The 13,187-nt window shown below is 41.8% G+C and overlaps 2 protein-coding genes across 3 annotated transcripts in view; one reads left to right on the top strand and one right to left on the bottom strand.

The window, feature by feature from the left end:
- NUFIP1 (nuclear FMR1 interacting protein 1) overlaps window positions 1–10,249 on the bottom strand; it is a gene marked incomplete at both ends in the record, with an annotated part of 53,703 nt that extends 43,454 nt beyond the window's left edge. The window contains 5 exons of the mRNA XM_080689463.1: window positions 654–730; window positions 2,876–2,938; window positions 3,897–3,995; window positions 6,520–6,602; window positions 9,838–10,249. Of these exons, the coding sequence (XP_080545589.1) occupies window positions 654–730; window positions 2,876–2,938; window positions 3,897–3,995; window positions 6,520–6,602; window positions 9,838–10,249 (734 nt within the window). The remainder of the gene's footprint in view (window positions 1–653; window positions 731–2,875; window positions 2,939–3,896; window positions 3,996–6,519; window positions 6,603–9,837) is intronic.
- Window positions 10,250–10,458: 209 nt separating this feature from the next.
- GPALPP1 (GPALPP motifs containing 1) overlaps window positions 10,459–13,187 on the top strand; it is a gene marked incomplete at both ends in the record, with an annotated part of 32,302 nt that continues 29,573 nt past the window's right edge. The window contains one exon of one of the 2 annotated variants that reach the window (XM_080689238.1): window positions 10,459–10,555. In XM_080689238.1, the coding sequence (XP_080545364.1) occupies window positions 10,468–10,555 (88 nt within the window). The remainder of the gene's footprint in view (window positions 10,556–13,187) is intronic. The other variant, XM_080689237.1, reaches the window with a different exon arrangement.

Here is a 13,187-nt window from a genome sequence, read left to right as displayed (position 1 = left end):
GAAGCCAAAAAAGTAAACAAGCTGGATATGGTGGTACACACCTGTGATCCCAGTTCTTAGGGGGCTAAGACAGAAGGATCGCAGGTTTGAGATCAGCCTCAGCAACCTACCAAGACTCAGCAATTCAGCAAGACCCTATTTCAACAAAAAATAAAATAGGGCCAGGGATGTGGCTCAGAGGTAAAACTGCCCTGAGTTCAATCTTTAGTACCACAGGAAAAAAAAAGATCATGCACCCATTACTACCACAGCCACTGAACATCTCACAGGTGGCATATAGTGGCTCACCCTCAAAGTATATAATTCAATTATGATATATTTGTTAATTAAACAGAGAATTCCAATTAAGTCTTCCCAAGAAAATGAGATTCAGCAATAATTGTGTGTACTGTAGCTCACAGTCCTAGTCCCTAGTATTAACATTTAAAGAGAATTCAATAACTTAACTACACTTAAAAGTATTAGACACTTATATTTACATCATCAAGTAACAGTATTCTCAAAAATCACTGTGTAAATTTTCAGTTGAATATTTGCAATGTTTTAAGACCAAATTTCCTTTTTCAAATTATTCATCAAGAATAGACTGGTGGTTATTTTGAAGTACCTAGCCTCGCCACAGTAAAGGAAATGAATCTCAGTTCTCTACTCACTTTCTTCTTTCTTCCCTCCATCTTGCAATCTCCTCTGGAGTGTCTAACTTGATCTTCTTCATACCAGGAGCATGCATCTAGGGGCAAAAAACCTGCTGAACATCAGGAAGCATATTGTGTGCTTTGGGCTCATTAGGAGACTTTGTATCCCACATTAAACTTTAAGAAGAAACAATTTGAACTAAGTAAGCAGGTTTTATTCATCCTATGACTTTTTCTTTAAAGGAAAAGAAATAATTTCTGATGTATTTAAATGCTATTGATAAGCCGGGTGTGGTGGCACATGCTTGTAATCCCCGCACTTGGAAGGTGAAGACAGGAGGATCGCAGCCTTGCTGGCTTAAGAGATCCTGTTTCAAAAAAAAAAAAAAAAAAAAAAGTATAAAATAGGTCTGGGGTCTGGGAGTATAGCCCGGAGGTAGAAGAGTTTCTAGGAACCTCAGTATCACCAAAAATAAATAAATAAATAAATAAATAAATAAGTAAATAAATAAATAAATAAATGCTATTGATAGAGGAAAAAAAAAAATAACATAATTTTAGTTACAAAGAAAATGTAGTATACCAGGCGTGGTGGCGCATGCTTGTAATCCCAGCATTTGGGAGGCTGAGACAGGAGGATTGCAGTTTGTGGCCAGCCTCAGCTACTTTGTGAGGCCCTTGGCAACTCAGTGAGACCCTGTTTCAAAAAATAGACTAAAAAATAGGGCTGGGAGTGTAGCATGGAGGTAGAATGTCCCTGGGTTCAACCTCTAGTACCACAAAAAAAAAAAAAAAAAAAGGGAAAAGAAAAGGAGAGAGAGAGAGAAAGAAAGAGAGAAAGAAAGAAGGAAAGAAAGAAAAGAAAACGTAAAACCTGCTGGGCGTGGTGGCACATGCTTGTAATCCCAGCATTTGGGAGACAGAGAATGGAGGGTTGCAGTTTGAGGACAGCCTCAGCTACTGAGCAAGGCCCTTTGCAACTCAGTGAGACTCTGTTTCAAAAAATAAAATACTAAAAAAGCCGGGTGTGGTGACACACGCTTGTAATCCCAGCATTCAGGAGACTGAGACCGGGAGGATCACGGTTCACGGACAGCCTCAGCTACTTAGTGAGGCCCTTTGCAACTCAGTGAGACCCGGTTTCAAAATAAAGAATAAAAAATAGGGCAGGGGGTGTAGCTCAGAGGTCGAATGCCCCTGGGTTCCATCCCCAAACCCGCAAATAAATAAATAAATAATAGGGCTGGGGTGTAGCTCAGAGGCACAATGCCCCTGGGTTCCATCCCCAGTACCACAAAAGAAAGAAAGAAAGAAAAGAAAGAAAGAAAGAAAGAAAGAAAGAAAGAAAGAAAGAAAGAAAGAAAGAGTGAGTATGTATAACCTATTTTATCAACTAGCATTAAATATACTGAAATGAATAATTTGTCAACCTCAACCAAAATTGAGGGTAGCAGCCAAAGAAGTAAGCAGATGTGATAATTTTAAGCAGCAAGGTATAGTAAAAGCAGCACAGAATTTGGAGTAAAAAATGTCAAGTGTAAAGAAGTTCTGAGGCCTTGGGTAAATTGTGTGTGCGCACGCACACATGCGCTAAATGAGGCCAATATTTACTTACTTTAAATAGTTGTTTGTGAGAATAAAATGGAGAGTTTTTAAAAAACATACTTTATAAAGTACTCTATGAATGTTACTAATTATTTGGCCAGGTAAATGAAAAAACTAATATAACTCATCAAGAAACTGAAAAGAGCATGTATTAAAAAAAAAAAAAAAAAAAGCCAAGCATGGTGGCACACACTGGTAATCCCAGTACTTGGGAGGCTGAGTAAAGAGGATCACAGGTTCTTGTCCAGCCCCAGCTATTTAGTGAGGCCCTTTGCAACTCAGTGAGACCCTGTTTAAAAATAAAGAATAAAAAATAGGGCTGGGGTGTGGCTCAGATGTAGAACGTCCCTGGGTTCAATTCCCAGTACCATATTAAAACAAAAAAAAAGGGTTAGAAACAAACAGAAGCTGGACATGGTGGTGCAACACCTGTAATCCCAGTATTCAGGAGACTGAGTCAGGAGGATGGCAGATCTGAAGCCAGCCTCAACAATACAGAGAGACCCTCGGCAACCTAGCAAGACCCTTTTTCATAATAAAAAAAAGGGCTGAGGGTAGGATGTCCCTGGGTTCAATCCCCAGTACCAATAAATAGATAAATAAATAAATAAATAAATAAATACATAAGCACTTACATTTCTCCAGTGGAACTGGACAATCTTCTCATGTGCAGTAAAAGAGCAATCTACTTCAGGACACTGTAAGAGTTTTGTTTAAAAGGAGACTGTTTTAACATTTTCTGTGTTAAATTAACCCTACAAACATGGTTATATTCCAGTCACAATACATAGTTTATCACGTCTATGTGGTATTATTGTTTCTTCTTATGTCAGTAGCAAACCAAAGATCATTCCAAAGCAGAGCTGCATTTAAAAAAGAGTGACATTCTCGAAGTTCATAGCACAGTAATACATCTCATTTACTTCTTCACTTGAGAGAAAACTGTAACATCAGCAATGTGGTAAAAATGTTTACATTCCTAAAGTTGAGGGGCATTTCCACAAATGAGAAGAGAACTTCCCCAAACCAAACTTTCTCTTTTAGCTTTTTAAACACTCTGGCTAGAGAGTACTTACAGCACGTGGTGCAAGCCTCCACCCCAGCTACTTGGAGGGTAAGGCAGGAAGAGCACAAGTTCAGGGCCAGCACGGGCAACTTACCCTGTCTCAAATCTTTAAAAATTAAAAGGGATGGGATGGAGGTCACTGGCAGCGCACCCCTGGGTTCAATCACCAGAACCGGACTGAAGAAAAGTACTTAAGATCCAGCTCATCCTCGTAGGATGGTGAGCTATAGTAAATTACAGTGTGGTTAATGTGCAAGGGAAGCCTTAAAAAGGAGAAAGAGCTCAAAGAAGTGCAGAGGGCAACAAGAGGGCGCCAGGCCTCTCCATCAGTGGAGGTCCACAGAGGAGGAAGAGCTGCCAAACCTCCCGCTGTGCTGCCCCTCGCCCCTCCCTGAAGCAGTGGGCGCCCTACTCTCGACCTGCAAATTCTAGGGCCACCTCTTGTCAAGTCACTTATCCCTTGGACCATCATTTGTCAACTTTTCTATGACAACTCTAAACTTTCAAGAAAACAGGCTTGAATATCTACCAAAAATATAAATAAAAGGACATTTTCCTATATAAATTTCAGGACAAACAAGAAAACTTACTTTTGTGTGTTCAGACATGTGTTTGTCATACTTTTCTTGATTCTTAAAACCTCGATCACAGGTATCACAAAAAAAGTGGAAAACCGGTTCCTTTCTTTTCTGCAAATGAAATAAAAAGGCATTAGGCTTTTGGTTAAAAAAAAAAAAAACCTTTAGTCAATAATAAAAATATAAGACTCTTAGTAATTCATATTTGATTTTTCACATAATCTTCATATGTGGGAGAAACTTCTAAATATATTTCTAATGAAAGAAGAGTTGTTTCTTTTATTTTTATAAGCTGTATTAGCAAAAATCAGACATGATGAAGAACTTTTCAATCTATCGCTAATAGAAATTCTGAGTCAATTTCAAATTGGTAATATAATTAAGACCTAGTTTAACATGTCAAAAGATCTACAAGTAAAATTTTAAGACAAAAAAAGCATTTTATCTTTTAGAAAAAATAAATATTTAGCCGGGCATGGCAGCTCATACTTGTAATCCCAGTACTTGGGAGGCTGAAACAGGAGGATCATAAGTTCTTGGCTAGCCTCAGCTACTTAGTAAGCCCTCCACAATTTAGTGAGACCCTGTTTCAAAATAAAGAATTAGCCGGGCGTGGTGGCGCACGCTTGTAATCCCTGTGCTTGGGAGGCGGAGACAGGAGGATGGCGCAGGTTCAAAGCCAGCCACACTGGCGTAAGAGACCCTGTTTCAAAAATTTAAAATAGGTCTCGGAGTGTAGCCCGGAGGTAGAAGGGCTTCCAGGAACCCCAGTACCCCAAAAAATAAAAAAATAAAAAAAATAAAGAATTAAAAAAATAAGGCCTGGGGTGAAGCTTGGAAATAGACTGCACCTAGGTTCAATACCCAGTATCCCCCTCACACACAAAAGTACTTCATGGTTCCACCCCCTGTACCACAAAAATGTACTTCATGTATTTTTTTTAAACAGGGAGAAAAATCATTATGGTAAAAATTAGTTGTTTTAATTCACAATTTGTTATTTTCATGCTTAAACATGAAACAAAAAATGTAATCATGGACTATATACAAAATGGACTCCAATTTTTTTTTGGGGGGGGTGGTACTGGGGGTGGAACCCAGATGCTTTCTACCTTCGGGCTATACTCCCAGACCTATTTTCTATTTTATTTGGAAACAGGGGGTCTCACGAAGTTGCTGAGAGCCTCACTAAGTAGCTGAGGCTGGCTTCAAACCTGTGCGATCCTCCTGTCTCAGCCTCCCAAGAGTGAGAATTACAAGCGTGCGCCACCACGCCCAGCTGGACTCCAATTTTTAATGCTAGGATTATGTTAATACATATACTTCAATCCAGGTGTGGTGGCACATCCTTGTAATACCAGTATTTGGGAGGCTGAGGCAGGAGGATCATGGTTCACAGCCAACCTCAGCTACTTAGTGAAGGCCTTTGCAACTCAGTGATAACCTGCTTCAAAATAAAGAATAAAAAATAGGGGTAGGGTTTACCTCAGAGGTAACTCCATCCCCAGTACCACAAAAACAAACAAACAAACAAACAAACTTGCACAATATTTTGTTTAAAAAAGCAACATAATTTTCATATTAAAATGGACACCGTAAGCCAGGCATGGAGGCGCAAGCTTGTAATCCCAGCATTTAGGAGGCTGAGACCAGAGGACTGTGGTTCAAGAACAGCCTCAGTTACTTAGTGAGGCCCTTTGTAACTCAGTGAGACCCAATTTCAAAATAAGGAATAAAAAACAGGGCTGGGGGTGTAGCTTGGAGGCAGAATGCCCCTGAGTTCCATCCCTAGTACCACAAAAATAAATAAATAAATAAATAAATAAATAAATAAAATAATAAATAAATAAATGAGTGGACACAGTATTCAATTTATTTGAAAATAATGGGATTATTTATATACTTTAAATCTGTAGCTATATCAGAATAAAGGAAGCTTATTTAAACTGTGTTAGGTTTCTGAAGTATAAATGAGTTATTTTTTATAATAAAGATTTTTCATAAAAATAGTAAATAGCCACCTTTGAAAACATTGAAGCACTACATGAAGAAACAGCAAATAACAGATAATAGTAATAACACTAAAATCCTGTCTGAATTTCAGATATTACTTTATGCAAACAGGATCATTAAATATAAAGTATTTTAAGTTAGAAACATTTAGTTAACCTGTTTTTAATGCAAGAGAGACAGAAGGAACTGCTTTTGTACTACAGAGATATAGATTCCTGATCTACATAAAAAAGAAACATGAGAAACAAGTTTCTGTCATTTAGTTTGTTTTTAAGTCCATGCTTTCAGCTTCATAGGAAGAAAAACAAACTTCTATTCTCCCAAAATTCTATCCCTCGTTCTCAATATTCTAGTAATTTTTAAAAATTTTATCAAACTTCAGTGACATTTACATTTATTTATAATCATCATTCTCAAATATTTTGACTCCAGATACTGCACTAAAATACTCAATGTTTTTTTTCTCCATTTATTTCTCAAAGTGATTTTGCTTGAAGCCTTTACTTAGAGGTAAGATCCTTAAGCTCCACTGTGTTAGCAGTAGATGTAAAACAGAGACAGTTATGACAGTAACAGTGACAGAGGGACTAAAATGTCACATTCAAGAACAGCTTGGAAATACCTTTTTTTTCTGTTTTTTGCCAGGAGGGAAGTTGACATTAGTGGATTTTGCATCATAATTTCTTGGAAGATAAGAATGTTCAACTACAAAACAAAAAAAGATCTGTTAATGTTTGCAAGTGTACAATTTTTTAAAACTTTACAATGCATGCCATAGATTCTTGAGTAAAAACACTGGTAAATTACACCTAGGAAGAACAGTAGTTCCAGCACACTAGCAAAATTATTACTAGCTTATGTATTCTTCAAATACACAAATACTGGTGAGATTATATGTCCATTCAAGTATTAGGTATCTAAGTACAGAAATGAACAATCTAACCTGAATAAATTCCTTGGACTATTTAAATATTAGAGATGTAGCCAGTAAAATCCATAATCTTGATCCTTCAGCATTAAATTCATGTCAGAAAAACAGAACCTCACACAATACATCTCTCAAATTTCGCTGCACCTTTCATTTTTATTGCCATGACCCAATTCAGAAACTCCATTCTTTCACCCAGATTACTGTCCCAGCCTCCCAGATTATTTTCCAATCCTTATGCCCTCTCTTCCAACAGACCTTGCATACTGATATCACAGAAATTTCACAATCAAGATAAAAAATCTGCAGATGGGGCTGTGGTATAGCTCAGTGGCGTAGCACCTGCCTAACACAGGCAAGGCCGAGTTGGATCCCCTGTACTTTCCCTTCCAAAATTGGCAAATGGCTTCCTAAAGTCTTCCAATGAGATCCCACTTTATTTTCCCACTTACTCTTCCCACATACCTTCCACATATTCTATTTCAGTTACAGTAGAACACTACCCCTTTGCCTCTTTCCAAATCCTCACATCTTCCAAGGCTTCTGAACACTTTCTCCAATTTCCTCTGCACTCTAAAATCACCTTTTATATGCTTCTATCATCAATTACACTGTACTGTGGTTTGCATTTATGAACTTAACTCATCTGACTTAAATCAAACTCATATTCTTAGCATCTGGAACACACTAACCACTGACTGGATTCAATGTACACAAACTGGATTTTATACAGAGTTAGGTATTTTCCCCCAGTGCTGAGGATCAAATCTAGGACCTTGTGCATACTAGGCAAGCACTCTACCACTGAGCTACATCTCCAACTCCCAAAGATAATGGTTTTAATTACTTATTTTGCAGTACTGATAACTGAACCAAGGGCCCTTCTACCTCTGAGCTACACTCCCCTAGCCCTATTTTTTATTCTTTATTTTGAAACAGGGTATCACTAAGTTGCAGAGGGCCTCACTAAGTAGCTGAAACTGGCCAGTAACCTGCTATCTTCCTGTCTCAGCTCTCCCAGGTACTGAGATTAGAAGCATGCACCACCACACACAGCTAGAATAATTGTTCGTGTCTTTAAATATGATTTATATGCTGATGACATTCAAATTTACAACTCTAGCCACAAATCTGCCCCTGAAAGCACAGACTAAGAGCAAACAGCCTATTCAGTATCTCCACTTGACACAAATATGTTATAAACTCAACTTTTGGTCTTTTTTTTTGGTGGTACTGGGGGTGGAACCCAGAGGCTTTCTACCTCTGGGCTATACTCCCAGACCTATTTTTTAATATTTTATTTGGAAACAGGGTCTCACTAAGTTGCTGAAAGCCTCACTAAGTAGCTGAGGCTGGCTTTGAACCTGTGTGATCCTCCTGTCTCAGCCTCCCAAGCATGGGGATTACAAGCGTGCGCCACCACGCCCGGCAACTTTTGGTCTTTTAAATCTGGTCCATTCATTTTCTGCTCAGTCTCAGTTAATAGCAAATCCATCCTTTGAGTTGTTTGGCAAAACAAAACAAAAACCTTTAAATTATCCTTATTTCCTCTTTATGCCACATCCCACATCCTACCTTTCAGGAAATCATTTTGACCCTACCTGTGAAATATATCTAGAATCTGACTACTTCTCATTCTCCACTTTGGTCCAAGTTCCCTATATCTGTCACCTGGACAACTGCAATAGCTTTCCAACCATCTCCGTTGCAGTCAATTCCCATCAGCACCCACAGTGATCTTCTTAGAACATGTATCAGTGGTCACCCCCTGTACTACCCATGTCACAATAATAAAAGCCAAAGTCTCGTGATCTAAAGGGTCCCACCACATCTGCCCTCTTCCCCAATCTTCTACAATTGTACCCCACACTTTGTCTTCTTTAACCACATTGGCATGTGGCTTCCATTCTGATGTTAACTCCTGCCTCAGTGCCTTTGCATTCACCCTTCTGTCTGTACTCCTGTTCCTCCAGCTGTATGTATGGCTCTGAATGCTCATCTCCAAGAAATATTTTTGTTGTTGTTGTACTGGGGATTGAACCTAGAGGCAGTCTACCTCCGAGCTACACCCCAGCCCCACTGTTTATTCTTTTCTGAAACAAGGGTCTCATTAAGTTGCAGAGGGCCCAAGTACCTGAGGCTGGCCGGGACCCTCGATCCTGTCTCTCAGCCTCCCAAGTAATGGAATTATGAGGCTGAGCCACCACCCTGTCTACAATAACTTTTATTTTATTGGTAATAGGGATGGAACCCAGGGGCCTTCTACCTCCAGACTATACCCCCAGACCTATTTTTATATTTTATTTGGAAACAGGGTCTCACTAAGTTGCTGAGAGCCTCACTAAACTGCTGAGGCTGGCTTCGAACCTATGATCCTCCTGTCTTAGCCTCCCAAGTACTGGGATTACAAGTGTGCCACCACACCCTGCTCTTACAATAACTTTTAAAATTTTGAGCAGGGCGTGGTGGCACGCTTGTAATCCCAGTGCTTGGGAGGATGAGACAGGATCAAAGCCAGCCTCAGCTACTTAGTGAGGCTCTCAGCAACTTAGACCCTGTTTCCAAATAAAATATAAAATAGGTCTGTAAGTGTAGCCCGGAGGTAGAAAGCCCCTGGGTTCCACTCCCAGTACCACACCACACACACACACACACACACACACACACACACACACTGCACTATTCTTCTTTGCTTTTTCTCTCTCTCCAGACCACTCATTACCTTCTAATATACAATTTTATTTTGCTTATTGTCTGTCTTCCTACCCTAGGAAGATTCTTAAATTATTTTTTGTTTTGTTCACTACTATATTCCAGGCTCCTGACACACAGTTTTAATTCGATAAATAACAACTTAACTAAATGAACAGGCAGGAGAAACATTCTATTAGCAGGCTTTGGGACATAACTTACCGGACTCCAGGAGTACAGGGCAGAATGGAAAAGAGAAAAAGAAGAAACGGAAATGCAAGAGGGAAGAAGGGAGGAGTGAGACTTCGAAAAATAGCCTACCCGCGGGGCTGTGGGAGTTCCGATGCCAAGCGAAAGTATCAGGGGATGGTCTCCAGTACCACGCTGTGGACGCCTGGAAATTCCAAGGAGGCTGGCCGCTGAGTTGAGGCTGAGATTCAGGGGGAGCCTGGGCGTCGCAGGGGGGCTGTGCCCCGGGAAGAATCTGGTTATCGAAAGGAGGTGGCGCCCCGGAGAGAGACTGGACGTCCCTGAGGGGCTGCGCCTGGGAGGCCGGCTGTGACCCGGCCGCGGGAGACGACGACGCAGGAGGTGGCGGTGGTGGCAGCATTGCCCACAGCATCCAGTTGTTCTGCGGCGGGGCGGCGTCGCTCATGGGCCCCAACGTGGGCGACAGCTGCGAGGCTGGAGGCCACCCCGCACGAGCCACGAAACCGCCGGCCGGCTGTGCCATGCCACCGCAGGGGTACGGAGCCCGGCGTGCGACCGAGCTGGAACAGGCCTCGGCGTCACTTCCGCTACTGAGAATGACGCGGCTCGGCCAACCACGGGCTGCCACGTCATCTGCCGGCGCCGGAACACTTGCAGCCTTCGCGGGGCGCCGCGGGCGGTTCTCCGGATAGATTTGAGGTGAGCGGGTAGACTGTCGGCGACTAGTGTCTGCCACCGCGGATGGCGAGGGACCTGATTGGGCCAGCGCTGCCGCCTGGCTTCAAGGCTAGCGGGGCAGCGGAGGACGAGGAGCGGGACCCGAGCCCCGGTAAGCGGCGGTGACCCCCCGCTCGCCCCCTTTCAGACCGGCCCTGCTCGCTGAGGAAAGGTCCGGGCCTAGGAGGGCAGAGGAATGGTGCGGCCGGCTCCGAGCTAACTCACCTTCCCAAGCCCTGATAGTGGGATCGAGGCTCCCCAGAACCCGACCCGTGGCCTGATCATTGTAAAGACAGTAAGTTCCCACTTAGCGCTTAGAAAGCCGGACTCTGCCCGTTTCTGGCTACGCCAGCAATCACTTAATTTTCCCAGTTACTGTACAGAGGTTATTATTCTCGTGTTACACAGGGGAACACCGAGGGCAAGGCAGGTACCCGATCACCCAGCTAGTTTGGTGAAGTCTGAATTGGAACGAAGCTGCTGTCCTAGTCCCTGCCCAAATTGGTTTCTGGCCCCATGCAGCTCCTACGCCCTCTAGCCCCCCGACCTGCTCTCCTAAGCCTCTCATTCTGTCATTGAATCTGACACAGTCCAGTGCTTTTATTAGTACGAGTTTCTGCACTCTTCTTCAATGCTAGACAACTTCTAGCCTCTGGTTGCCCTTAGACATTTTGGGGGGGAGGGTCTGGGGATGGAACCCAGGGGCATTCGACCTCCGAGCTACACCCCCTGCCCTATTTTTTATTCTTTATTTTGAAACATGGGTCTCACTAAGTTGCAGAGGGCCTCGCTAAATAGCTGGGTCTGTCCGCGAACCGCCCTCCTTCGGTCTCCACCTCCCAAATGCTGGGATTACAAGCGTGCGCCACCACACCCGCCTTCAAAAGCTTTTAATTTTTAACATACTCTGATTCTTTTTTTTTTTATTGTAGAACTATTTGTATTTTATGTAAGGAATCTTTATGCCAAACTTATAAAGTTGTTCTATGTTTTCTTCTAAAGGAATTGTTTTAGCTTTCATGTTTCTTAAACAGTCCATTTGGAATTGATATTTGTTTACTGTGTGAAAAAGGTACAGTGTTTTTATTCCCCACATGGATGTCCAGTTGACATGGCATTATTTATTGATGAGACCATTCCTTTTCTATAATGTCACCTTCCTCTTTTTCTTTTTTTTCTTTTTTTTTTTTCAGTACTGGGAGTGGAGCCCAAGGGTATTCCACCTCAGAACTACACCCCCAGCCCTACTTTTTATTCTTTCTTTCTTTCTTTATTTTTTTTTTTTTGAAACAGGGTCTCACTAAGTCGCAGAGGGCTTCACTAAGTAATTGAGGCTGTCGATGAACCACAATCTTCCTATCTCAGCTTCTTAGATGGTAGGATTACAAGTGTGTGCCACCATGCCCAGCTCTCACCTTCCTCATTAATATAATGATAATATATGTAAATCTCATCTTTTTCTTATTTTGGTAAACTATATGTAAGGTAATATCTACAATATTATCCTTTTTTCTTTTTGCGGTACAAGGATGGAACCCATGGGTATTCGACCTCCAAACTGCACCCCCTCCCCTATTTCTGATTCTTTATTTTGAAACAGGGTTTCGCTAAGTTGCGGAGGAGCCTCACTAAGTAGCTCAGGCTCCCGAATGCTAGGATTACAAGCTTGGGCCACCACGCCCAGCTAGCATTCCGGAGGCTGAGACTGGAGCATCACAGTTTGCGGACAGCCTCAGCTACTAAGTGAGGCCCTCTGCAATTTAGTGAGACCTTGTTTCAAAATAAAGGCTAAAAAATAGGGCAGGGGGTGTAGCTCGATGGTCGAATGCCCCTGGGGTCCAGCCCCAGACCCACATACACACACAAAAAAATTGTGTTTGTGTATGTGTGTGTGGTACTGGGGATGGACCCCAGGGGCCTTCTACCTCTGGGGCTACACTCCCAGGCTTATTTTATATTTTATTTGGAAACAGCGTCTAAGTTGCTGAGAGCCTCACTAAGTAGCTGAGGCTGGCTTCAAACCTGTGCAATCCTCCTGTCTCAGCCTCCCAAGTCCTGGGATTACAAGCACGCACCACAACGCCCAGCTAAATTAACTATTTTTAAGCATTCAGTTCAGTGGCATTAGGTAAATTCACATTGTTGTGCAGCCATTACTGCCATCCACCTTCAGAACTCTCTTCATCTTGCAACATTGAAACCTGTATCTCAAAAACTGTCCATTCCTCCCTCCTCTTGGTCTCTGAAAATCATTCTGCTTTCTTTTTTCTTGAATTTGACTATAAGTATCTCATTTAAGTGAAATCAAATAGTATTTGTTGAGGTTTTATTTTTTGTAAGTATCTTATTTCAGAATTTCTTTCAAGTGAGGTTTCCTGAACCCCGTCTGATATCTGCCCTGTGTTCCTCAAACTCAGCTATCTCAGAAAGAAATCATTGACAAACAGGGTGTGGTGACACAGGTTTGTAATCCTAGTACTTGGGAGGCTGAGAAAGGAGGATCACAGGTTGGTGTGCAGCCTTTGCTACTTAGTGAAGACCTCTGCAACTTAGTGAGACCCTATTTCAAAATAAAGAATAAAAAGCCGGACGTGGTGGCACATGCTTGTAATCCCTGTGCTTGGGAGATGGAGACAGGAGGATCGCGCAGGTTCAAAGCCAGCTGTGCTGGCTTAAGAGACCCTGTTGCCAAATTTAAAATAAATAAATATATATATATATATATATATATATATATATATATA

Source organism: Muscardinus avellanarius (genome assembly GCF_963383645.1).
Source record: "Muscardinus avellanarius genome assembly, chromosome: 2".
Taxonomy (NCBI): Eukaryota; Metazoa; Chordata; class Mammalia; order Rodentia; family Gliridae; genus Muscardinus; species Muscardinus avellanarius.
Note: the sequence above shows the minus strand (reverse complement) of the source record. Positions and strands in the feature narration are given on the sequence as shown.